We start from the raw sequence: 27186 nt of genomic DNA on the forward strand, positions 1-27186 counted from the left end.
GAGCGGAGCCTGCCGATGCCGAGCGGGCGCTACGTCCAGCGGTCGGAGCCGCGTTTTCTCCCGGCTCCGCCACCAGCCGGGGCTCGGGTGGGGGCCCGGGCCCCCGGGGCATGGCCCTCCGGAGTGCGCAGGGCGACGGCCCCAACTCCAGCCACTGGGACGGCGGCACGGAGAAGGCAGGTACGGAAGCCGACCAGGGCGCCGGGAGCGGCCTGCGAGGGCGGCCCAGGGGGCAGTGGCAGCTGGTGGCGGAGGCGGTGCCGGAGGGGCGCGGGCTGGCGACCCGGGGCTGCGGCGGGGTTCCGGGCGGCGAGAGAGGAAGAGGCGGAGGGCCCGAGGCACGTCTGATGGGGAGAGGGCCTGGAACGGGGGGGCTCGGGCGGGTGCCGAGCTGACCCGAGGGAGTCTGGCGGCAGAGTAGCGTCCCCAGGCAGAAGAGCGGGCGGGAGCTCCGCGCCCCGGCTTTCTTCCGTCTGGAGAGGACCGGGACTCCCCGAGCGCTGGCAGGCCCACCCCGTCCCAGGCGTCCGCCACGTTCGCAGACTCCCGGAGCCGCCTCCCCGAGGGAAATCAGCTCTCCCGAACTTCATTCACTGTCGCCGGCTTGATTGACGCGCTGTCCGCGTACCGCCGATTTAATTACCATACAATTCTCCCTTTAAGGTGCACAGTTCAGTGATTCTTAGCACATTCACAAAGTTGTGCAGCCATCGCCGCTGTCTGATTCCGAAATGAAACCCTTACCCATTAGCAGGCACTCCCCATTCCCCAGTATTCACGAAGCCTGGCAACCACAAATAGACTTTCTGTCTGTCTTCTGCCACCTATTTTAATGTTGATTAGTTGTGTAAAAGCGACCTGGCGCTATGGCTCCCGCCTGTAATCCCAGCGCTTTGGGAGGCCGTGGTTGGAGGATCGATTGAGGCCAGGATTTCGAGGTCAGGCTGGGAAGCATAGCGAGGCCTCATCTCTACAAAAAGTTTTTTTTTTAACGCCAGATGTGGAGGCTTGAGCCTGTGATCCCAACGACTCAGGAGGCTGAGGCGGGAGGATCGCTTGAACCCAGGACTTGGAGGCTACTCTATGATTGCGCCATTGCACTCCAGCCTGGGTGACAGATGGAGACCCTATCTCAATAATGAGTAAATTATTGTATACAAAGCGATTCTATTTTTTTTTTTTTTTTTTTTTTGAGACGGAGTCTCGCTCTGCCGCCCAGGCTGGAGTGCAGTGGTCGGATCTCAGCTCACTGCAAGCTCCGCCTCCCGGATTCATGCCATTCTCCTGCCTCAGCCTCCCGAGTAGCTGGGACTGCAGGCGCCCGCCACCTCCCCCGGCTAGTTTTTTGTATTTTTTAGTAGAGACGGGGTTTCACCGTGTCAGCCAGGGTGGTCTCGATCTCCTGACCTCGTGATCTGCCCGTCTCGGCCTCCCAAAGTGCTGGGATTACAGGCTTGAGCCACCGCACCCGGCCGCGATTCTATTTTTATACTCTTTTAGTTTGGACCATTTCTGTGAACTCATGTTTTTGTTGCACATTATGTTCTCAAATGTTTTTCATTCAATAAATACATGACAGTTAAAATTATGAATGTACACCGTGAACCAAGTTAAATAATCTTTTTTCCTTGAGGAAGACTAAGGTGACATTCCCCATTTCCAGTCCTCTGATGGATGGTACCCATAACAGAGCCAAACACGTTATTCAACCCACGTATTTTGAGGAAGCTGCTGGTATTCATATTTTATTTTATATTTTATTTGGGCTCATTTTCTGTTTTTTCCCTTTTTCTCATGTTCTGATACTGAATGAAAGTGGATGGAGCTCTGAACCCTTTGGCACCGTAACCCTTTCATTACTGGTGTTTGTGTGATGTCTGTCCTCAGTGGCATAATAGTCAATGCCCTAGGCAACATGGGTCTTGTGACCTGTTGGCAGTGCAGCTGTGTGTCTGTTGCAAGACTTTACCGCCTCTAGTTTCCTTGATTTTGCTTCTCTGGATGAATGGGACAAATTTAAAAGTGAGGTTTTTTGTTTTTGTTACTGTTTTGTTTTTTAATCATATCAGAGTATTGTTGGCAAAGTTCCTAATGCTTATCCCTCTTTTGTAGCGTTTATGATCAGATTGGTTTACTCACTAGACTGGTTTTTTTCCATTATAGGGGTGAAACATTCTTAAGTCTTTATAACCTGCTTTATGTTCCAGGTAGTTAACAGAATTTTTGCTAATTTGGATACTGTTTTGTAGAAACTACTAGTTAAGACCTCCAAAAACAGAGGCTACTTTGTTTTATTTTGTGTTTAATAGGACTCTTACCCAGACTGAAGAGTCTCTGTGGTCTCCTGCTGTGGTCTTCTGGTACAGACATGGAGTTAAAGCTTTTTTTTTTTTTTTTTTTTTTTTTGAGAGATGGGATCTTGCTCTGTCCCCCGGGCTGGAGTGCAGTGTCACAGTCAAAGCTCACTGTCACCTCCCAACTCCTGGACTTAAGTGATCCTCCTACCTCAGCCTCCTGAGTAGCTGGGACTACAGGCATAAATTTTTAAGTTAATTTCCAATGTCAATGTCAGGAGTTGTGGGTGGGTGTAGGGGGATGTCTGTCTCCTTCCCTCCACAGAAAACGTCCCCAACCCTCCATTGTTTTAAGACTAGCATTGCTTAATGTGAGCTTAACTTCAGTTTAAAGACTGTAAAGCTTTTATGATAATGCAAGCTTAAACCAAATAATCAGTATGGAATTTTGTACTCTCACACGAGATTCCATTATATAAATTAGTTGATCCAAGTTCGTATTTGTTTTGGTGATATGGAAAAATACATGAAAAAACTTTTAGATGAGGCATGGATAGTGGTCATCTTTAGTTGTTATTGTCCCTTCCCTGTATATTAAGTGCCCTAATCCAGGTGATTTTGGACATGCCTATTACTATGAGGAGGCAGAAATCTTTACCTGGATTCTGTAGCCAGAGTTGGGAGAAATGTAAGACAGTAGTGGGTTGTGTCATCTTCATCTGAACCATTAAGAACAACAGTTCAGGCCGGGCGCGGTGGCTCAAGCCTGTAATCCCAGCACTTTGGGAGGCCGAGACGGGCGGATCACGAGGTCAGGAGATCGAGACCATCCTGGTTAACACGGTGAAACCCCGTCTCTACTAAAAAATACAAAAAACTAGCCGGGCGAGGTGGCGGGCGCCTGTAGTCCCAGCTACTCGGGAGGCTGAGGCAGGAGAATGGCGTGAACCCGGGAGGCGGAGCTTGCAGTGAGCTGAGATCCGGCCACTGCACTCCAGCCTGGGTGACAGAGCGAGACTCCGTCTCAAAAAAAAAAAAAAAAAAAAAAAAAAAAAGAACAACAGTTCAGTTAAAGTGTACCATTGTTAAAATTAACATTTTAGGGAGTTGAGTCTGATCTCTCTCCCTGACTACAAGACCCTGTTGCAGTTGTTTCTATACCTGTTGCTGTGGTACCCCTCAAATGAAGTCTGCTTTGCACTCTTTATAAATAAATAAATAAAAATAAGCATTCTAATGAAGAGTAGGCCAAAGTCATACCTATCTTCCTTTGTCGAATGAATTACTTTTCAGGCATCAGGGATTTATTTATAGCAGTCTTATATTTTGCAGCCAGCTGTAGGACAGTCATTTTGTTCCATCATGGTTATGATAGCCAAGACCTCTACTGTAAAGGAATTTGGAAGGTTTCGGCTTTGGAATAATAGTGCACTCTCTTGTAAATGGGGCAATAAAGAAATTGGAGAAGAAAGGATTGAGGGAGATTAGAATGACATACATTCTACCTCTAGATGAAATGTGGGCTTTTATTCCAAGCAGATATGGCATTCTCAAGTCCAGAAATGCGTGTCCTGCTCTAAATCTATAAAGTTTATCTTGAAATACAATGCATAATAGGCGTTTATTTTAATCTTTTCCTGAACATCCCAAGAATAGCTCTATGGTGTTTCTCTTTCGGAAATAAACAGGATGTCTGTGAATTTGTTTTTCAGTGGAGATGCTGCTAACCTCCCTCCCTGTGTCATCTAGCAGTTGATCTCACTCTGTATTCATACATCTTTTGCTCACTTGAGTTTTCTGTTTCCTCTTCCCTTTTTATGTCACAGTGAAAGTCTATACATTTAGTTGGAATAAAGTATTTGTCAGAGTGGCACACGTGTGAGTGCTTTCTCCATCGGCCACTGACATTTACTCACTAGGGTGTGGGGTTGAGGAAGGTGGTGTTGGGGCCTGAAAAAAACAGCAGTCGAAATCCACACTGGGGCAGCATCCTACTCTGGGAAACACCAGTAGTTTTAGAAACAGGCCAAAGAGTCTGCAGATCTGTTTATAGAGAGTTCTGCAGTGAGCATCATCTTAACAGTATGGGAAAAATAATGTCATTTACTGCAAGCCAGTTTTTTCCAGAGGAACGATAAACTAAATCACTTATTATATTCTGCGTGTATTTGTTGCGTTCCCACAGAGTGCCAAAAATTTTGAAATAGTAAGTAAATTTTGAAATGCAGTATTAAAAATAGAATTGGAGGCCAGGTATGGTGGCTCAATGCCTGTAATCCCAGCACTTTGGGAGATCGAGGTGGGAGGATCACTAGAATCCAGGAGTTCAAGATCAGCCTGGGCAACATTTTTTTTCTCTACCAAAAAAAAAATATACATACACACACACACACAGGGCAACATTTTTTTTCTCTACCAAAAAAAAAAATATATATATACACACACACACACACACACACACACACACACACACACACAGAGTAACTGGGCCAGATGGAGCCTGTCTGTGGTCCCAGCTACCTGGGAGGCTGAGGCAGGAGGATCACTTGAGCCCAGGAGGTCAAGTCTGCAGTGAGCCACGATCGTGCCACTGTACTCCAGCCTGGGTAACAGAGTAAGACCCTGCCTCAAAAAAAAAAAAAAAAAAAAAAAAATTGGGACAGAATCTTAAGAGAAATGAGTTATGGGAGGTATGATTTGAGGATTTGAGTTTAGAATTAAGTAACATTCTGGCATATGGTTTGCCAAAACCTCATGGAAATTCAGTTGACTGCATAGTGTTTTTTCCCCCAAGATACAAGATTTCCTTTCCCCCAGATTGCCGAATAACTTATTTAGAAAGAGAGGTGAGGTGGATGTATGTCTAAACAAACTGAAGAAAAATTATCATACTCTTAGCAAATAGGTTAACAAGATTTTTGAATGTCAGCTTCCCTCAAGCAGTATTCAGTATTGCCGCTCAAGTGCTGTCAATTTGTGATGTGTGGAAAGTGCAGGGGTACTCCCAAGTTAAAAAAAATTAAATATGTTAGATTTTTTTCTCTTTGTTGGAAATTCTTCTCAGGTTTTGCCTCCACCAATGTTATATAAAAAGTCTTCTCTGTTTCCTGCGTGTTTTTGACCCCTCTTGAAAACATACAGCCTGGTCTTCCAAAGGATGGCCCTCAGGCCCAAAGTAAAATCCCTCCCCGTGTTCCTCCTGAGTGCGGGATAAACCCAGACTCCTGTGCGGGATAAATGCAGCCCGGCCTCTTTTACTGCGGTGCTACCTGCTTCTGTTCTCTCCCTTTACCTGACACTTCAGCGTCATAGAACTCTTTGTTTCCTGGATATGGTGTTTCTTTCATGTGACAAGGTCTTTGCATATAACTCTTTTCTTCTGCCTGGAGTACTTTCCCCTTAACACACTCTTCCCTTTGGCAAAATTTTCTTTAAGAAGGTACCAGAGCCCAGTGTGGTGGCTCACATCTGTAATCCTATCACTTTGGGAGGTTGAGGCAGGAGGATTGCTTGAGCCCAGGAGTTCAAGATCAGTCTGGGCAACATAGTGAGACCCCACCTCTATAAAAAATTTTTTTAAATTAGGCATGGTGGCACAGAAGTCTGAGGTGGGAGGATCGCTTGAGCCCTAGAGGTTGAGGCTGCAGTGAGCTGTGATCGTGCCGCTGTACTCCAGCCACGGCAACAGAGTGAGACCCTGCCTAAATAAATAAATAAAAATTAAAAAGAAGGGCCAGATGCGGTGGCTCACACCTGTAATCCTAACACTTTGGGAGGTCGAGGTGGGTGGATCACCTGAGGTTGGGAGTTTGAGACCAACCTGACCAACATGGAGAAATCCCATCTCTACCAAAAATACAAAATTAGCCAGGCATGGTGGCGCGTGCCTGTAATCCCAGCTACTCGGGAGGCTGAGGCAGGAGAATCGCTTGAACCTGGGATGCGGAGGTTGCAGTAAGCCAAGATCACGCCACTGCACTCCAGCCTGGGCAACAAGAGTGAAACTCCATCTCAAAAAAAAGAAAAAAAAATTGAAAAGAAGGATCCAGAATATGTTCTTGGTGAAGCCTTTCCTGACTGCTTTAGAAGTAGTCATTCTTGGCCGGGCACGGTAGCTCACTGCTGTAATCCCAGCACTTTGGGAGGCCGAGGCAGGTGGATCACCTCAGGTCAGGATTTCGAGACCAGCCTGACCAACATGGCAAAACCCCGTCTCTACTAAAAGTACAAAAAATTAGCCAGGCATGGTGGTGAATGTCTGTAATCCCAGCTACTCTGGAGGCTGAGGCAGGAAAATTGCTCGAACCCGGGAGGCGGAGGTTGCGGTGAACCGAGATCGTGCCACTGCACTCCAGCCTGGGCAACAAGAGCGTAACTCCATCTCAAAAAAAAAAACAAAGAAATAGTCATTCTTTCCTCTGGATTTTCATAATCCCTTAGATTCTATTATATATAATAATTGTTTGTGTCCCTGCTGTGAGCCCTTCAAGGGCCAGGAGGGAGTAATTCATCTTTTGTATCCCCAGTACAGTGCTTAATACAAGTAGACACTCATTAAGTGACAGACTGAAGAATGACTGGACAAATGGGCAGGCAGATGAATGGATAGAAGGGCACACCTGAGTCAAGAGCTTGACACATCTCATGAACAATTGACTAGGTGCTATGCTGACAGAAGAAACTGGAGATTTTTGTTTGTTTATTTTTGAGACAGAGCCTTACTCCGTCACCCAGGCTGGAGTGCAGTGGCACAATCATGCCTCACTACAACCCGCCTCTGCCTCCTAAGCAGCTGGAATTACAGGTGCACGCTGTCACACCCAGCTATTTTTTGTAGAGACAAGATTTTGCCATGTTGCGCAGGCTGGTTGCTCTCCAAATACCGGGGTCAAGCAATCCACCCACCTTGGCTTCCTAAAGTGCTGGGATTATAGGCATGAGCCCCGTCTCAACTAAAAACCATGCCGGCAGTGCTTTTTATTTTATTTTATTTTATTTTATTTTTATTTTTATTTTATTTTATTTATTTATTTTTTTTAGACGGAGTCTCGCTCTGTGGCCCAGGCTGGAGTGCAGTGGCCGGATCTCAGCTCACTGCAAGCTCCGCCTCCCGGGTTTACGCCATTCTCCTGCCTCAGCCTCCCGAGTAGCTGGGACTACAGGCGCCCGCCACCTTGCCCGGCTAGTTTTTTGTATTTTTTAGTAGAGATGGGGTTTCACCGTGTTAGCCAGGATGGTCTTGATCTCCTGACCTCGTGATCCGCCCGTCTCGGCCTCCCAAAGTGCTGGGATTACAGGCTTGAGCCACCGCGCCCGGCCTTATTTTTATTTTATTTATTTATTTTTTTGAGACGGAGTTTTGCTCTTGTTGCCAAGGCTGGAGTGCAATGGCACGATCTCAGCTCATTGTAACCTCCACCTCCTGGGTTCAAGCGATTCTCCTGCCTCAGCCTCCCAAGTAACTGGGATTACAGGCACCCGCCACTACACCTGGCTAATTTTGTATTTTTAGTAGAGATGGGGTTTTGCCATGTTGGTCAGGCTGGTCTCGGAACACCTGACCTCAGGTGATCCGCCTGCCTCGACCTCTCAAAGTGCTGGGATTACAGGCATGAGCCACCAGCCTATTTTATTTTATTATTTATTTATTTATTTTATGAGACAGAGTCTCACTCTGTTGCCCAGTCTGGAGTACAGTGGCGCGATCTCGGCATACTGTAACCTCTGCCTCCCGGATTCAAGCAATTCTCCTGCCTCAGCCTCCTGAGTAGCTGGGACTACAAGCGTGCACCACCACACTTGGCTGATTTTTGTATTTTTAGTAGAGACAGGGTTTCAACATGTTGGTCAGGCTGATCTCGATCTCCAGACCTCAGGTAATCTGCCCGCCTCGGCCCCCCAAAGTACTGCGATTACAGGCGTGCCCAGAAGGGGTTTTATTTTTAATGATTTCTAGGTAGGGTAACCATTTAATTTGGCATCCAAACTGGGACATATTTGAAAGTACAGGGAACAAAAAGGGTTTGCTGTGAACAATTTGCCAGTACTCTAGGTATAAACCAGGAAGATCTCAGACAAACGAGAACAAATGGTCACCGTACTAGGTTACCAGGAAACAGCAGTGAAGCCAGGAGGGCAGGTTTACCGAGGTGAAAAGTCACTTGTATTATCTTTCTGTCTGCACCTCCAATTGCACATGACTCCAAACCAGTTAGTGCCTCTGTTTATGTGGTTTTTATGTTTCAGGTCTCGTAGGTAGCTCACCTGTGACTTACTACCAACTTTAATTTATGTTAATAATGGGCCGGATGTGATGGCTCATGCCTATAATCCCAGCACTTTGGGAGGCTGAGGCAGGCAGATCACTTGAGGTCAGGAGTTCAAGACCAGCCTGGCATGGTGAAACCCCATCTCTACTAAAACACAAAAAACTTAGCCAGGCGTGGTGGCAGTATGCGCTTACAATCCTGGCTACCTGGGAGGCTGAGGCCTGAGAATCATTTGAACCCGAGAGACAGAGGTTCCAGCGAACCAAGATTGCTCCACTGCACTCCAGCCTGGGATACAAAGCAAGACTGTTGCAAAATAAATAGATAAAAATAAAATAATAATAATAATGTACAGCTTTGTCATGCAAACAGTTTGTAGACTGTGGTCTCAGACAAGAACATTGCTGGGGAAGCTGCTTAGTGTCCCTTCTAAAATCTAATGTACCTTCTGATGTTAGTCCTTTCTAAAATCTACCCTATCTTCTGGTGATATCTTCCACTTCACATGAACTCTGGTGCCTTGCGTCTAATATATACTACATAAATGTTTTTTCATTAGTCTATTTACTGTCAAATGGAAGGGCCGTATCTCTTGGCCTTTCTTCTGTATCCTTCATCCCAGGCCCTGAATGTCCTTCCTTTCCTTTATGTGTATACACATTTAGTTTTATTGTAACAAGGCAACTTGTACTTTTTTTTCCCCTTTTTTCTTATATAAGCAGGTGAATCCATGTTCTTTTTGCCTTTTTTTTTTTTGAGACAGAGTGTTGCTCTTTTCACTCATGCTGGAGTACAGTGGCATGATCTCAGCTCACTGCATTCCCCACCTCCCAGGTTTAAGCGATTCTCCTGCCTCAGCCTCCTGAGTAGCTGAGATTACAGGTAACTGCCACCATGCCCAGCTAATTTTTTTTTTTTTTTTTTGAGATGGAGTCTCGCTCTGTGCCCCAGGCTGGAGTGCAGTGGTGCGATCTCGGCTCACTGCAAGCTCCGCCTCCCAGGTTCACGCTATTCTCCTGCCTCAGCCTCCCGAATAGCTGGGACGACAGGTGCCTGCCACCACACCTGACTAATTTTTTTGTATTTTTCTAGTAAAGATGAGGTTTCACCGTAATAGCCAGGATGGTCTTGATCTCCTGACCTCATGATCCGCCTGCCTTGGCCTCCCAAAGTGCTGGGATTACAGGTGTGAGCCACCGCGCCACGCCTAATTTTTGTATTTTTAATAGAGATGGGGTTTCACCATGTTGGCCAGGCTGGTCTCAAATCTCCTGACCTCAGTGATCCACCTGCCTCAGCCTCCTGAAGTGCTGGGATAGGCTGGGTGTGGTGGCTCACGCCTGTAATCCCAGTACTTTGGGAGGCCGAGACTTGCGGGTCACAAAGTCAGAAGTTCGAGACTAGTCTGACCAACATGGTGAAACCCTGTCTCTACTAAAAATACAAAAAAGAAAAGAAAAAATTAGCCAGGCATGGTGGCGCGCGCCTGTAATCCCAGCTACTCAGGAGGCTGAGGCAGGAGAATCACTTGAACCTGGGAGGTGGAGGTTGCAGTAAGCTGAGATTGCGTCTCTGCACTCCAGCCTGGGTGACAGGGCGAGACTCTGTCTCAAAAAAAAAAAAAAAAAAAAAAAGGGTAGGATTACAGGCATGAGCCACAGTCCCTGGCTGCTTTTGGTTTTTGTTTTTTGTTTGTTTGTTTTTTGAGACGGAGTTTTGCTCTTGTTGCCTAGGCTGGAGTGCAGTGGCATATGGCATCGTCTCGGCTCACTGCAACCTCTGCCTCCCAGGTTCAAGCAATTCTCCTGTCTCAGCCTCCCGAGTAGCTGGGATTACAGGCATGTGCCACCATGCCCAGATAATTTTTTGTACTTCTAGTAGAGATGGGGTTTCTCCATGTTGGTCAGGCTGGCCTCGAACTGCCGACCTCAGGTGATCTGCCCACCTCGGCCTCCCACAGTGCTAGGATTACAAGCATGAGCCACATGCGCCTGGCTGTTGTTGTTGTTGTTTTGAAACAGAGTTTTGCTCTTGTTGCCCAGGCTGGAGTGCAATGGCGCGATCTGCAGTCTCAGCTCACCGCAACCTCTGTCCCCTGGGTTCAAGCAATTCTCCTACTTCAGCCTCCTGAGTAGCTGGGATTACCGGCCTGCGCCACCACGCCCAGCTAATTTTGTATTTTTAGTAGGGACGGGGTCTCTCCATGTTGGTCAGGCTGGTCTCGAACTCCTGATCTCAGGTGATCTGTCCGTCTCGGCCTCCCAAAGTGCTGGGATTACAGGCATGAGCCACCGTGCCCAGCCTTGTTTTTGTTTTTAAAGACAGGTCACCAGGATACCTTCCTCCTTTTCCTGCCAAGCCCATTCTGCTGGAGTGGAAAAGTCCAGTGCCTTGATAATAGGGTCTTGCTCTGTCACCTAGGCTGAAGTGCAGTGGTGCTATCATAGCTCACTGCAGCCTTATACTCCTGGGCTCAAGTGATCCTCTCGCCCCAGCCTCCTAAGTAGCTGGGACCACCATGCCTGGCTAACTTTTCGTACATTTTGTAGAGACAGGGTCTCACTTTGTTGCCCAGGCTGTTCTCAATCTTGTGGGCTCAAGCGATTCTCACACTGCGGCCCTTCACAGCACTGGGATTACAGGCGTGAGCCATTGTACCTGGTTCCCTTAACTCATACACTTTTGTTTGTTTGTTTTTGAGATGGAGTCTCACTATGCCTCCCAGGCTGGAGTACAGTGGTGCGATCTTGGCTCACTCCAACCTCCACCACCGGGGTTCAAGCGATTCTCCTGCCTCAGCCTCCTGAGTAGCTGGGATTACAGGCGCGCGCCACCAGGCCAGGCTCATTTTTGTGTTTTTAGTAGAGACGGGGTTTTCACCATGTTGGTCAGGCTGGTCTTGAACGCCTGATTTCGTGATCCGCCTGCCTTGGCCTCCCAAAGTGCTGGGATTACAGGTGTGAGCCACTGCACCTGGCCTTTTGCCCGTACACTTTTAACATTTAAAACTGAGCATCATCTTTCCAGTGAAACAAAAATAAAATTTAAAAATGAACAGGAACAAAATTACAATACAGAATTCAATTCCAAGTAAGATCCTACAGGTTATGCTGATTCTCCTAATCAAGTGGTGAGGCTCGAACCATCATTAAGAGAGAATTTATTGATTTATTTAAACTATATATATATGGTTGAGGCTGCAGTGAGCCATGATTGTGCCACTGCACTCCATCTTGGGTGACTGAGCAAGATCCTGGCATCAAGGCGTTGGACTTTTCCACTCCAGCAGAATGGGCTTTGCAGGAAAAGGAAGAAGGTATCCGGAAGCAATGGGAGACAAAAGTGAAGAAAAGGCAGATGTGATGGGTGCTGCTTTGGATTTAACTTAAGAGACCAAAGATAGGTGGGTCTGAAGCCGAGAGAATGTATTGATTGATTGATTGATTGATTGAGACAGAGTCTTGCTCTGATGCTCAGGCTGGAGTGCAGTGACGCTATCTCGGCTCACTATAACCTCCACCTTGCGGGTTCAAGCGATTCTCCTGCCTCAGCCTCCTGACTAGCTGGGACCACAGGCGCCCGCCACCATGCCTTGCTAGTTTTTTGTATTTTTAAAGTAGAGACAGGGTTTCACCATGTTGGCCAGGCTGGTCTCAAACTCCTGACCTCAGGTGATCTGCCTGCCTTGGCCCCGCAAAGTACTGGGATTACAGACGTGAACCACTGTCCCCGGCCGAGAATTTATTTTAAAAAGGTTGTCTTGCACTGCAAGGATGTCCGTTAAACATCACAATTAAGCATGTCAAGAGAGTTTTGCTCCCCTTCCTTTTTAAGGTACAGTTCTCAGGTTAGCTTGGCCCTGACCCACTGTAGTCTCTGAGCTCTTGGTCATTATTGTCTGCACGCGCCTTTTTTGACAATTATAGTCTACTGCCTTGTGACATTTGGTGTTGTCTCGTGTAATGTTTCTTGTGTTTTTGACATATTTTCTCAATGGTACCGACAACCAGAAAGAACCGAAATACAGGAATCATCCATTTAAACTTCAGCAAGCCGTCCCTAAAAGCAGACATTCTGTATGCAAACTCTCAGAGCCTTTTACTCCTTTATTTCCCCTGATCTTAGCCAAAAGGACAAAAAGCAATACTCTGTTATTTCACATAGAAAAATGATATGATGGTTACTAACCACAAATTCCCAACCAATTTCCTAAAAAAGTTATTTATTTATTTATTTATTTGTTTATTTATGTATTGGAAGGCTAGTCAAGTAAAGCAGTGGGAGTGGAAAAGGAACAAAGAAATCTGATTGTCATGAATGAGTTGTAAACAGCACCACACAGGAGACCAGCCCTAAAAAGCAGTTTAAACATGGCAAAATGCCTATGAGTAACAGACTATCGCATAAGGATGTAAGATGCTTAAAACATTACTTATTATGGTTTTTAAGGAACAGTTCCTTTGTATGCAGTGTCACAGCCCCTCACCCCACCAGCCACACTGGAAACCCAAGTACCCTTTGACACTCTGGTTTTGAAAACAACTCTGTGTTGGCCAGGCATGGTGGCTCACACCTGTAATCTCAGAACTTTGGGAGGCTGAGGCAGGTGGATCACTTGAGGTCAGGAGTTCGAGACCACCCTGGCCAACATGGTGAAACCCCATCAAAAAAAAAAAAAATTAGCTGAGCGTGGTGGTGCATGCCTGTAATTCCAGCTACCCGGGAGGCTGAGGCAGGAAAATCACTTGAACCTGGGACAGGGAGGTTGTAGTGAGCTGAGATTGCACCACTACACTCCAGCCTGGGCGACAGAGTAAGACTCCATCTCAAAAAAAAAAAAAAATCTCTATGTGATTCTAATGTTTTTACCAGTTGTAGTAACGTGTAACAGGAGACTTTTTCATGTGGTTTTGTTTTCAATGTAGTACTGAGTTTTGGTGACATGCATTTTTCCTATCTAAACAACAGGAAAAAATTGTTACAGTAAGAGATGTATATGCTCTGTGAAGTTTGGGAATTAAGAATGAACAGACATTCTTTTATGAAAACATTGACACTAACTGCTAGATATGCCTGAATTTACTGAGCATTTATTATAATTGTAATTCCTTGCTTGTTACTTACACAGTATATCTCCTTAGTGCTTTGCATATTACGTACTAATTAAATATCTGTAGGTTGATTTGTAAAATACGTGTTGTTTCAGAGTGAGGAGAGGAACTAAAATTTAATAAGTGTCTACTGTGTACCATGGTAACTATCCTGACAAGAGGGTGTCAGTCCAGAGGCCCAGAGCAGGGAAGTCATCTGCCCAAGATTATGGATCAGATAAGTGGCAGACCCAGGATGTGAACCAAGATCTGTCTGATTTTAACACATCTCTTTTTTCACTTATCTTTTTTTTTTTTTTTTTTGAGACAGAGTCTCACTCTGTTTCAGGCTGTAGTGGAGTGGCGCAATCTTGGCTCACTGCAACCTCCGCCTCCCGGGTTCAAGCGATTCTCCTGTCTCAGCCTTCCGACTAGCTGGGATTACAGGCGCAGGCCACCATGCCCAGCTAATTTTTTTTGTATTTTTAGTAGAGACGAGGTTTCACCATGTTGGCCAGGCTGGTCTCAAACTCCTGACCTCAGGTGATCCACCCACCTCGGCCTCCCAAAGTGCTGGGATTACAGGCATGAGTCACCGCGCCCAGCCTGGCTTACCTGTTTTTTTTTTAAATGTATTGGGAGGCTGAGGCAGGAGAATCACTTGAACCCAGGAGGCAGAGGTTGCAGTGAGCTGAGATTGTGCCGCTGCTCTCCAGCCTGGTGACAGACCAAGACTCCATCTCAAAAAAAAAAAAAAATGTACGTATAGGCTGGGCATGGTGGCTCACACCTGTAATCCCAGCACTTTGGGAGACTGAGGCAGGAGGATCACAAGGTCAGGAGTTCAAGACCACCCTGGCCAACATGGTGAAAGCCCATCTCTACTAAAAATACAAAAATATTGCTAGGCATGGTGGTGCATGCCTGAAATCTGAGCTACTTGGTAGGCTGAGGCAGGAGAATTGCTTGAACTGGGACCCGGGAGGCAGAGTTGCAGTGAGCTGAGATTCCGCCACTGTACTCTAGCCTGGGCTACAGACCGAGACTCCATCTCAAAAATAAAAATAATTTTAAAAACGTATAATTATTTCTGGGCCAGGCATGGTGGCATGCACCTGTAGTCCCAGCTCTTTGGGAGGCTGAGGTGGGAGGATCAGTGTTGCCTAGGTGTTTGAGGCCAGCCTGGGCAACTTAGAGAGACACTGTCTCTTTATTTTTCTTCTTCTTCTTTTTTTTTTTTTTTTTGTCATCCTGGCTGGAGTGCAGTGGCACGATCTTGGCTCACTGCAACCTCTGCCTCCCGGGTTTAAGTTATTCTTCTGCTTTAGCCTTCTGAGTAGCTGGGACTACAGGTGAGCACCACCATGCCCAGCTAATTTTTGTATTTTTATTAGAGACGGGGGTTCACCATATTGACCAGGCTGGTCTCAAACTCCTGACCTTGTGATCCGCCTGCCTCGGCCTCCCAAAGTTCTGGGATTACAGGCATGAGCCACCACACCCAGCCGACACTGTCTCTTAAAAACAACAACTAATAATTATTTCCAGTCTGTGCCTATGATTTTTGGTTCAGACCTATAAAAAGAGACTTCCTTTTTTGGCGATTTAAAATCTGTTTTATAATGGGCTCTCCAAGCCTCCCCCATGAGGGCCAGTAGACTGGGCCTGAAATGACAGTACATGTGGCTATGAGCCTTTATGCCAGCAGGCAGTCTTAGAGCTCAGAGGAGATACTACCTGTACCTCACATCAAAAAGGAGATTGAGTCCTAGGCAGAAAACATGCACGTGCTGAATATACGCCTAATTCTTCCCTATCGTTATTTTCAGACTTTAACGCCAAAAGGAAAAAGAAAGTGGCAGAGATACACCAGGCTCTGAACAGTGATCCCACTGATGTGGCTGCCCTTAGACGCATGGCTATCAGTGAAGGAGGGCTCCTGACTGATGAGATCAGACGAAAAGTGTGGCCCAAGCTCCTCAATGTCAATGCCAATGACCCACCTCCTATATCAGGTAAGGGGAGTCGGGGAGGCTGTGAGGGGAGTGTATCTAGGAGACAGGGAGAAAAGAAGTCCAGGATCTTTAATTTTTATGGTCCTTTCAAACCAAGGGTATATGAATAAATCTAGAGTGTTTTGGGAAATGCTTGGGCCCACTCTGAAAATAAGGCCAAACCAATAAGTAGAATTTAATTCAAAAGTGGGATGAGTTCTTTTTTTGCTTTTATTTTACTTATTTATTTATTTTTAAGACGGAATCTCGCTCTGTTGCCCAGGCTGGAGTGCAATGGCACAATCTCAGCTCACTGCAACCTCTGCCCCCTGGGTTCAAGCAATTCTCCTGCCTCAGCCTTCCTAGTAGCTGGGATTATAGATGTGCACTACCACCCCTGGCTAATTTTTGTATTTTTAGTAGAGACGGGGTTTTGTCATGTTGATCAGGCTCGAATTCCTGACCTCAAGTGATTCGCCTGCTTCGGCCTCCCAAAGTGCGGGGATTACAGGAGTGAGCTACCACGCCCAGCCAAGTTCTTTTTTTATTAGGGATTAAAATATCGCCTAGGCAAGTGAGTTTATTAAAAATGTATATGCTTTGTTCTACATACTTGCTTGGCAAGTATCTTTTAAAAATGCATATTTTGGGCTGGGCGCTGTGGCTCACGCCTGTAATCCCAGCACTTTGGGAGGCCGAGGCGGGTGGATCTTGAGGTCAGAAGTTCAAGACCAGCCTGGTCAAGAGGGTGAAACCCCGTCTCTACTAAAAAAAAAAAAAAAAAATACAAAAATTAGCCAGGTATGGTGGTGGGTGCCTGTAATCCCAGCTACTTGGGAGGCTGAGGCAGAGAATTGCTTGAACCCAGGAGGTGGAGGTTGCAGCGAGCTAAGATTGCACCACTGCCCTCCAGCCTGGGTGACAGAGCGAGACTCCGTCTCAAAAAAAAAAAAAAAAAAAAAAAAGCATATTTTGTGGCTGGGCAAAGTGGCTCACACCTGTAATTCCAGCACTGTTGGAAGCTGAGGCAGGAGGATCACTTGAGACTGGAAATTTGAAGCCAGCATGGGCAACATTGCAAAACCCTGTCTACAAAAAGTTAAAAGTTAGCCAGACGTGGTGGTGCACCGCTGTAGTCTTAGTTGCTTGGGAGGCTGAGGCAGGATTATTTGAGCCCAGGAGTTTGAGGCCAGCCTGGGCAACATGGCAAGATTCCATCTCTAAAAGTAAAGTAAAATTAAACACACACAAAAACACCCTCTTTTGTCCAGACACAGTGGCTCACGCCTATAATTATAGCATTTTGGGAGGCTGAGGCAAGTGAATCACTTGAGGTTAGGAGTTCGAGACCAGCCTGGCCAACATGGTGAAACCCCGTCTCTAGTAAAAATACAAAAATTAGCTGGGTGTGATGGCGCACGCCTGTAATTCCAGCTACTAGGGAAGCTGAGGCAGGAGAATCGCTTGTACCCGGGAGGTGGAAGTTGCAATGAGCCGAGATTGTGCCAGTGTACTCCAGCCTGGGCGACAGAGTGAGACACTCTCAAAAAAAAGGAAACACTCTCTTTTTATTTGGAAATACTGAGATCCTTTGGAGTTGTAAAATCCTGTAATTCTGTGAAAAGAGTTACCTAACTAATATGCAAGGCCTATGTAGTAAAAAGAGTTCCTTGGAATGCAGTTCAAAATAGTAAAGAAAAGTCCTGCAGAACAGTGAATCCACCCTGCTGGCCATTCACAGTGAGCTCACCTTGTAGCTTTCCTGCCATCATGGCAAAATGCCAACTGCTGAGGATTCTTTCATTCAGTTGGCAAATATTAGTTGTGCTATGATTGTGTGCCAGGTACTGGAGGTGATTGAAACAGGACTTCTGCCACCAAAAAGTTCACAGTGTCATGATGTCACCCAGTAGGTGTCGAGTTGCCACTTGTTACTATCCTTGGAATTGGCTGCTTCAGAGCAGTCAGCTTTTTGTTGGAAGGCTAAGGCAGTGCCATATTCACACCCTGAATCCTGAGATGATGTTCTACCAGGTTCCAAACTTCCCTCATCTTTTTATACCATGAAGCCTGCATGTGAGGAAGTGTTGCCCAGCCTTACTAGCTTTTGATTTGGGTTGCAAGGGAAATGTATGCTTATTATACAGCCCTTGGTTTGTTTGGGGAAAATGTACACTTGTTATATATATAACAGCTAGAGACTGCCTCCTTACTTTCACACTGTATTGGACGTACCAGCTGAACACAAGGACTGTCTCGTCTTCGCAGCGTCTTAGTTTTAGAATTGCTGGGTCAAGAGATGTTAGGTGGTTCTTTGTGTGAGTCTCAGTATACCTTTCTAAACAGCTTAGTGCTCCCACAACTTTATAGGTGTTAGGGTTTTTTTCAGTGGTGTATTGTTCCCACATTCATGATTTTATTTGATCCTTGGAAGGGAATATCCTCATTTTGTAGCTGTGGACTTTGAAATTCAGAGCAGTTCCCAGTGATGAGCAGTGGCCTTCTGCACGAGGCGCCTGTTCTCCTTACATCTTTGTTCTCCTTCTCACCCCATTGTATTACCTCCTGGGAAGTCTGTGCTCCCTTCTCTTAGGGTCATTGTGACTTGCAGGAAACATAATGTTTGGAACTAAACTAGGGATTCCCTGCCAAATGTTGTATCTTGAGTCATATCCTACTCTTTGGGAGAAAGCTGACATGTGTCCTCTAGGCCTTTTGCGTCATCCTAGAATGTTTTGCTTCTGGTCTGGCTTCTTGGACATTCCTGCAGTAACGTTCCTTTTCCCTCAATAGGGAAGAACCTACGGCAGATAAGCAAGGACTACCAACAAGTGTTGCTGGACGTCCGGCGGTCGTTGCGGCGGTTCCCTCCTGGTGAGAAGCTCTCGCGGTCCTGCCACATTTGGAAAGACTGTATCTGTCCCAGGTCATACCATGTGACCTAGTATGCTGGACCCTGCCTCCTCAGGGACCTTCAGAACTCTCCTTTTGCTGAGTCATCCTTTTGTTGCCTGGTCACTTTCAGACCCCCACTGTGAAAGCCTGAACCAAAAATAATTTCTCCTGGCCTAGAGGTGGTGAATGAGAGAAGAGGGTTTGTTTTTCCTTGAAGCCACAAAAAGGAGTTAATAAGAATTGTTAGAGCCATCAGTCTGGTGTTTAAGAGCAGATTGGTGTGGAATTGGGCACCAACAAGAATGATTAATATCTTAATTAGGTTTAAAAATAATGATATCTTGCGCATACATATGTAAGATTCCTTAGAGGGAAGAGAGGACAGTCCCTGTTTGTGTAAGAGTATATTCCTTAATTTGTTCAGCAGCGATAGATAAAACATAAATAAATACAAAGAAAACAAAAAAAAGAGAATATATTCCTAAAATTACCTCTTCATTTCTGGAAGAAAGAAAAGAAGGACCGTTGTCTCAGTTTTCACAGTGAAGGGAACTGGGCAACAAATGTCGCATGGATGACCTATTTTTCTTCCTCTGGCAACTCCACCTTTAGGTTGTGAAGAAAGGAGAATTGCTAAAGGGAACAGGAGCCTCTGAGCTCACTGCCTCCCTCTTCTGGACTGTGCTCTGGCCTGGCTTTTGTTGTTGAAGGGGCTGCTTTCCTGCTGGCATTCCTGCTTCCTGGACAGACTTTTGCAATCCCCAGGTAGCAGTAGTCTGCCAGCGTGGTTTTGATAAAAGCACATGCCCACGGTCCATTCCCTTTTCCTAGCCTGCTGGTTTGGATGAGATCACATAGGACAGATGCCTCCCTTTTCTTTTTTTTTTTTTAAAAGACAGAGTTTCACTCTTGTTGCCCAGGCTGGAGTGCAATGGCACTGTCTCAGCTCACTATAACCTCCGCCTCCCGGGTTCAAGCAGTTCTCCTGCGTCAGCCTCCCAAGTAGCTGGGATAACAGGTGCCTGCCACCGCGCCCGGCTAATTTTGTGTGTGTGTGTTTTTAATAGAGAGGGGGTTTCACTATGTTGGCCAGTCTGGTCTCGAACTCCTGACCTTAGGTGATCCACGTACCTCGGCCTCCCAAAGTGCTGGGATTACAGGCGAGAGCCACCGTGCCTGGCCCCCATTTTTTCCTAGGTAGCCTGTTTTCCCTCTGAACCCTTTATTCCTCTTCCATTGATGTAATATCTGTGATATTCTTTCTGTAGGCTGAACTTACCATGTGGCTTCATATTCTTTTTCCATTCATGGTCTTCTGGGCTTGACTCACTGCTCTTTTGCTGAAAATTCACACAAAGTTTAATTTTTACTCTCACTCCTTTCACTGCTTCACCTATCAGCAGCCCTGGGTTTGCTTCATTTCCTTATTTATCTTTTAGGGTATGCTTTCTATTTGAGAAGGGATGGGGTAAATATGGGCAAGAGGTGAGCTTTGCTCTTACCTGCAATCCTTTGTCCAGTTTAGTTTGGGCCCTTACATTAGCTGCTTTCTCTCTCTAAGTATGTGTTTGTAACTAAAAGCTAATGGTGTAGGGAAGCTGTGCATGTGCCGTTCTTCTAACGTGGCTCATGAGGCCAAGGCTTGGCATTTTTACTGCTGGCAGGACTAGCTCTGGACTCTGAAAGAACTCCCAAGACAGGCTTCCCTGTTTCCAGCTATAATACATCTTTGGATCAAGAAGATCGGTTTTTCCCGTAACGTTTGCTTTGGTTTAAAGGGAAACATGCAACTTTAACATTTTTTTATTTTTATATAATTTCATACTTACTGAAAAGTTGTAAAAATAGGACAAAGAATTCCCCAGATACCTTTTACCCAGATTTCGTTTTGTTTTCACATTTTACTACATTTGCTTTTTTAGCTGCTTTCTCTCTTTCCTTCACTTTACACATAGACATACACTTTTTCTCTGAACTATTTAAGTTGCAAACATGACATCTTTTTACCCCTAAATGTTTCAGGATATATTTCCTAAATATAAGGCTCTCACAAAATCACAGTACACTGAGCAACATCAGTAACAACACTGAAAAATAGTTAACTAATTAATCCACAGATTTTACTCACATTTCACCATTTCTTCGAGTCATGTGCTTCACTGGAGAAGGAAATACAGATTTATGCGTTTCTCATGCTGTCATCATATCTCTTTAGCCATTTTTAATCTGGAACAGTTCCTTTGTACTGTATGAGAGGCCAGTTATTTTTGTGAAATTTCTCTTACTTTGGGTGTATTGGGTATTTCTTCATCGCGAGATGTAGGTCTGTGCGCTGTTGATAGGAATCCTGCAGGCGTGATGCTGAGCTCTGTCAGTGCATCGCATCGGGAGGCAGAGGCTTCTGCGGCTCCCATGGTTGAAATACTGCAGTTAAATAATGTGTCCCAGCAGTATTAACTGCAGCGACTTGGTTAAGGTGGTGTCTGCGGCTTCCCCCACTGGAGAGCTAGCGGCTGCCTTTTCCTGTATGCCAGGTGGTATCAACAGTGGATCCTGATATGCGTTGCCAAATTATTTGTAATTCATTTTCCTTTTTTCTCTGAAAATTCATTGCTGGCCTTCTTCGACCTCCTTATTAACTAGGCTGCTTGGTGTGTTCAAAGGCATCTCCTCTCTGTTCCTGTCCCCAGGCATGCCAGAAGAACAGAGAGAAGGGCTCCAGGAAGAACTGATTGACATCATCCTCCTCATCTTGGAGCGCAACCCTCAGCTGCACTACTACCAGGGCTACCATGACATTGTGGTCACATTTCTGCTGGTGGTAGGCGAGAGGCTGGCAACATCCCTGGTAGAAAAATTATCTACCCACCACCTCAGGTACCAGTACAGAAGGACGTGAGAGGACAGGCATCACTCCTCAGCCATCCTGGGGATAACTCATTGGCCCATTTTCTGGTCAACTTTTTTTAGGAGCTTGAGCCCTTGCCATCCCCAGCCCTGATCTAAGTGTTTGGTGACCAGGCTTATTGAATTGTCTCCCTCCAGGGATTTTATGGATCCAACAATGGACAACACCAAGCATATATTAAACTATCTGATGCCCATCATTGACCAGGTGAATCCAGAGCTCCATGACTTCATGCAGAGGTACATGTGTGTCCGCATTTGTGTGTGCATGCATACACACACCCACACCCCTCCTCACAAGCCGAGCGCAGTCTCCTCATTGTCTTGGGGGGATTTGTTAAGTTCTCCCAAGTTGTTCCAGTCACCAGCAATCTGGATAATTCCGTTCTTGGAGCACTTTTTGGGGACTGTGCTCTTTGGGGGACATATCCCATCCCTTGAGTTTACATCTAGTGGGGAGAGGTGGATAAGGTATGTATGCCAAGGTAGATGTTGAGATGATTGCCACAAGAGAAACACGAAGTCCTGTGGGATCCAGCGGCGAGAAGGAGAAGGCTGACAATGGGTTGTTTTATTTCCTAAGTACCAAAGAGAAGAACTATTTTTTTGCAAATCCCATGTGATGTTTTGTTTCTTCTCTGTTTAGTTGGAAATGTGTTCTTGGCCAATGCCTCTTTTTAAAAAAAATTTTAAAAGGTAATGGCTATGCCTTTTTTTCTCTGAGACGGAGTATTTGCTCATTGCCCAGGCTGGAGTATAATAGCGTGCTCTCAGTTCACCGCAGCCTCTACCTTCCAGGTTCAAGCGATTCTCCTGCCCCAGTCTCCCAAGTAGCTGGGATTATAGGCATGTGCTACCACACCAGGCTAATTTTGTTTTTTTAGTAGAGATGGGGTTTCTCCATGTTGGTCAGGCTGATCTCGAACTCCCGATCTCAGGTGATCCACCCACTTCGGCCTCCCAAAATGCTGAGATTATAGGCGTGAGTCACCGCGCCTGGCAGCTACATCTTAAGATATTTCATTTGTCTCATGTTAATTGAAAAATTAATGCGGTCATGTTTTCAGGCCTGGGAATATGTACCTGTGCCCCCCACAAGGGTAAGACTTACTCAGAAGGAGAATCATGGTGTAGTTCTCTGAAAACAACTGCTTCTCATTCCTGTAGTTGACATTTGTTGGCCATTAGGAGAGCACCCAGTGAGATAAAGCAGCCAGGACCCTGTTGTGGTGTTAGTGTCATGGTACACCTTGAAGACTTTGTATTAAGTATTTTCTGAGGAGAAGATGCTGAATTCCTTGGTAGCTGAATTTTCCAGAAATTCTATTCCTTAATGCTTCCTTATCACCAGCACTGAGGACAAAGAAGGCCCAGAGAGAGGGACGGGATGGCCCACAGGATCTGACACCTGGCTTTCCTTTGTTTTTAGTGCTGAGGTGGGGACCATCTTTGCCCTCAGCTGGCTCATCACCTGGTTTGGGCATGTCCTGTCTGACTTCAGGCACGTCGTGCGGTTATATGACTTCTTCCTGGCCTGCCACCCACTGATGCCCATTTACTTTGCAGCCGTGGTAGGTACAGGCCACGAGCCAGCAACTAGATTCACCATCACCCATCCCACTGTGGTCATTTTCCCTGAAGGGAAACCTGGGGATTATGGAAAGATGCAAAAGACAGCACTTTTGAGGCTGGTGTGCCTGGACACCATTCTATGCAATATTAATGGGGGTGTCACAAAAAAAATAGTAAGTTGTGAAATGCTGGGTAAACAAAATCAGATTTTTTTGCTGCATGGCTCTTCTGAACCTTTAAAACACTAATCTGCATTGTGAATTGTCAGGGTTCCTATTGACATTGCCTGGAACATATATTCAGCTGATGAACACAATTAGGGAAGTAGTAGTACAAGCTGCCAACTCCAGATTTAAGAAGAGATCTGGTGTCATGATAGACAAGGGAGTGGCTTTTGGTGGAGGGTGGGGGCTCCAGTTAGTAGAAGGGCCTGAGGGATGGCGTGGAGATGGGAGTTCAGGGAGAAGGGCCTGATGGATGGCGTGGAGATGGGAGTTCAGGGAGAAGGGCCTGAGGGATGGCGTGGAGATGGGAGTTCAGGGAGAAGGGCCTGAGGGATGGGGTGGAGATGGGAGTTCAGGGAAGTCTTTCAGTGGCCACTGGTCCCTTGAGCATCCGTGGGTTTGTGGACCAAAAGTCAGAAGGAAGATGCTTAAAGGGAGCAAGACTGTTCTTTCTACTGTTTTGAACCATGTCTTCTATGCTGGAGCTCCAGGAATCTCCCAGTATTCTTCTCCTTTCTTCTAAAAGAATCTCCTTCATTTCTTTCAAGATTTAAAGGGACACCTGAGCAGCCCAGTGTACCTGAAGGACTCAGATTGTAACTGGTCAGCCTTTCATGTCACGTGGTGGGAGTTCGCAGGAAGGGCCAGACAGTAGGAGTAGCGCTGAGAGTATATATGTTATTACTTCCTTGATGGATACAAGAGTTTGCTGAACATTTGGGCTGAGTCCTGTCTGTAACCAGTTTAAATTCATCTCCAAGGATAATGGAATGCAGGCGGCCCAGGCCCGTGTGTCTGGCCTCTGACCGCAAGGCTTTACTACCTCCCCACAGATTGTGTTGTATCGCGAGCAGGAAGTCCTGGACTGTGACTGTGACATGGCCTCGGTTCACCACCTGTTGTCCCAGATCCCTCAGGACTTGCCCTATGAGACACTGATCAGCAGAGCAGGGGACCTTTTTGTTCAGTTTCCCCCATCCGAACTTGCTCGGGAGGCCGCCGCCCAACAGCAAGCCGAGAGGTGAGCAAGGCTGGGATGCTGGTTGAGTGGGGGTGGCTGTAAATGAGCAGCTAAGTGAGGGAAGGTTTGTGTCTGGTGGGACAGGATTGGGGCATGTTTTCAGAGATTGAGCTTAGGCCAGTGGAATCCCCACTGTAGACATATGGGTCTTTATCAAGAAGAGCTTTCCCAGCAATGAAAGGCTCTGCCCGCCGCCTATGTGGTGTAGTTTTTCTTTTCTCCTCTTCTTTCATACCACTTCCTTCCTTCTGTCTCTTTCCCCTGCAGGACGGCAGCCTCTACCTTCAAAGACTTTGAGCTGGCATCAGCCCAGCAGAGGCCTGATATGGTGCTGCGGCAGCGGTTTCGGGGACTTCTGCGGCCTGAAGATCGAACAAAAGATGTCCTGACCAAACCAAGGACCAACCGCTTTGTGAAATTGGCAGTGATGGGGCTGACGGTGGCACTTGGAGCGGCCGCACTGGCTGTGGTGAAAAGTGCCCTGGAGTGGGCCCCTAAGTTTCAGCTGCAGCTGTTTCCCTGAAAGCCAGAGAAGACCTTCCTCTTACATCACATTAAGGTCTCACCCTTCCATGGAAGGATTGGGCGGGGTGGAATTTCCTTTATTAAAAGGGTTTCTGTCTAGAGTTTTCTATTCCTGCCACCCTGCCCTGCCTGTTGGTGTTTGCCTTTACTTCAGAGGCCAATAGGAGAGCCTACCTGACACAGAGGGCACTTGGGGGCCTGGCACAGAATCTTATGCCCCTCCCAGTGGGCTTTTGGATGGGCTCTCTGCCACCTCCTGTGGTGGTGGAGGAAGTGGGTTTCTGAAGCTTCCAGCTGCCTTTGCAACCTGCTGGGCCTGGGCTGCCCTAGTTACCGGGAACCTCCTAGTTACCCCGTAGAAAGTGAGCTGGAGCACGGGATGCCCTCTTCACTGCTCCTGGTCTGCCCGCATCCAATGAACACAGGAGGAGGGGCTGCTGCTGAGGGAGTCAGGCTCGAGATTGAGAACAAGAGGCCAGAGGACGCGTCTGGGAGCATGATCGGCCCCTCTTACTAGCAGCTCCGAAATCAGAGACAGAAGGGAACTAGGTTACTTGTTAAATCCTACTTATTTTCCGCCTAGAGATTGCATGGGCATTTCCAGTCAAGTGGGAAGGAATGCTCATTTTTAGGGCCTAGACCTAGACTAGTTTTGCCTGCCTTTTTTTTTTTTTCCTCCCTGTTTTCTTCTACAAGCCACAAAACATTGCTTATAAAAAGTACTTTTGTTACTATTTTTAGAATATATACACCCCATATGTAAATTACCCTCACTTTTAAAGTAATAATAGTTCCTTCACAGAAAAAAAAAATAGTTCTCATCAGAAGGATGAGCTTCTAAGATCCTGAATTTTATTTTCTACTTGATTAACATTTCACTTTAGACAGAGTTGCTATTTGCAAACAGCTTTCCACTTCCAAAGTGCCACTTTCTGACCAGTTTTTCTTCCTGTTTTCCTCAAATCATACTACTCCCACATAGGCGCCCATTCACTACCTTAGCGTCGTTTTTTGGGTCTGATTTGTCTCGTCAACTGGTCTCTCCCACCTGGTTGGAAATGTCATTGGAAACTTGCTGGCACCCAGAAAGGAACAAATGGAGCCTGAAGAGCTTGGCAGGAGCCTGGAACAGCCAACTTCCCTGCCCAAGCTTCTCCAAAGACTCTCCAGGCCTTAGGGAACAAGAGGCATCACTCAGTCCTTCCGGGACAGCTTCCCTCTAAGCAAAGCCAGGTTTGTTTTAGATTAACTCTGGCCTGAAAAAAAAAAAAGTGCCTTTTGCTGCTTTAAAGAATTGGGGTATATGGTATGAAGCAGCCATGTACTTGTATTTTCCTGGTCTTTCCTGGGCACTGATCTCTCTTGGCAGGTGTTTTCTTAAAGTGAACACACCAGAAGCACTCCACCCCACCATATCCAGACCTCCATGCCCTCCTTGCATGCCTGTTGTGTGCAGGGTGGAGGGTGTCCCACATGCCAGGCAGCTGGCGAGCCAGAGCAGCTGGGAGCCCTGTCCACTGAGTTACACTAAGCACTTTATTTTTATTTATTTTATTATTATTTTCTTTTTTCTGAGATGGAGTCTCTGTTGCCCAGGCTGGAGTGCAGTGGTGCAATCTCGGCTTACTGCACCCTCCGTCTCCCAGGTTCAAGCAGTTCTCCCTGCCTCAGCTTCCTGAGTAGCTGGGACTACAGGCATCTGCTACCATGCCTGGCTAATTTTTGTATTTTTAGTAGAGATGGGGTTTCACCACATTGGCCAGGCTGGTCTCAAACTCCTGACCTCAAGTGATATGCCCGTCTCGTTCTCCCAAAGTGCTGGGATTACAGGCGTGAGCCACCACGCCCAGCCACTACGCACTTTAAAACCAAAAAAAGCTCAAAGTGATGGATCATTGTCCATGGCAGGAGCCCCACCTTGGGGTAAGCCTAATGTAGATGGATTAATTTAGAAAGTGGTGTATTTATCAGGGCAAAGGAAATTCTTCCAGAGGTGATGATGCGGCATATATTCCCAGTGCTCTCCCACAGCAAGCTGGCCCTCTTGTCATCATTTCAGTGGGCGGCAGCAGCTGCCCCTCCTTCCACAAGCACTCAAACCTGTTTGTAAATACTGAAGGAATTGATGGGGTTGAGGAAAAGAGGTTCATGTGACCAGGGTCCCAAGGCCACAGCTTTTCAGATCCTAGGAAGCAAGTGGCATTTGCTTGAGTTGTGGCCTCGGAAGGATCATGTTTATCTGTTTTGTAACTTTGCTGACACCAGGATTCTCCCTGTCATTGAGAAGAAAGCATTATCTAATTACCTTCAGGTGGTTTACTTATTCTGTAAAGAATATGTGTAAATATTTTGTACAGAGCCCTGTATCAAATAAATAGCCATATGTGGTTACTAA

At 46.3% G+C, this 27186-nt stretch overlaps 1 protein-coding gene across 1 annotated transcript; it reads left to right on the forward strand.

The window, feature by feature from the left end:
• On the forward strand, window positions 1-27186 carry TBC1D20 (TBC1 domain family member 20). The gene is made up of 8 exons (XM_015149310.3): window positions 1-180; window positions 15483-15668; window positions 18441-18521; window positions 21233-21419; window positions 21588-21689; window positions 22879-23020; window positions 24079-24266; window positions 24534-27186. Exons 1-8 carry the CDS (start codon window positions 111-113, stop codon window positions 24787-24789), a joined length of 1212 nt encoding a protein of 403 aa, XP_015004796.2. The 5' UTR covers window positions 1-110; the 3' UTR covers window positions 24790-27186.

The sequence above is a fragment of the Macaca mulatta genome, chromosome 10, assembly GCF_049350105.2.
Source record: "Macaca mulatta isolate MMU2019108-1 chromosome 10, T2T-MMU8v2.0, whole genome shotgun sequence".
Taxonomy (NCBI): Eukaryota; Metazoa; Chordata; class Mammalia; order Primates; family Cercopithecidae; genus Macaca; species Macaca mulatta.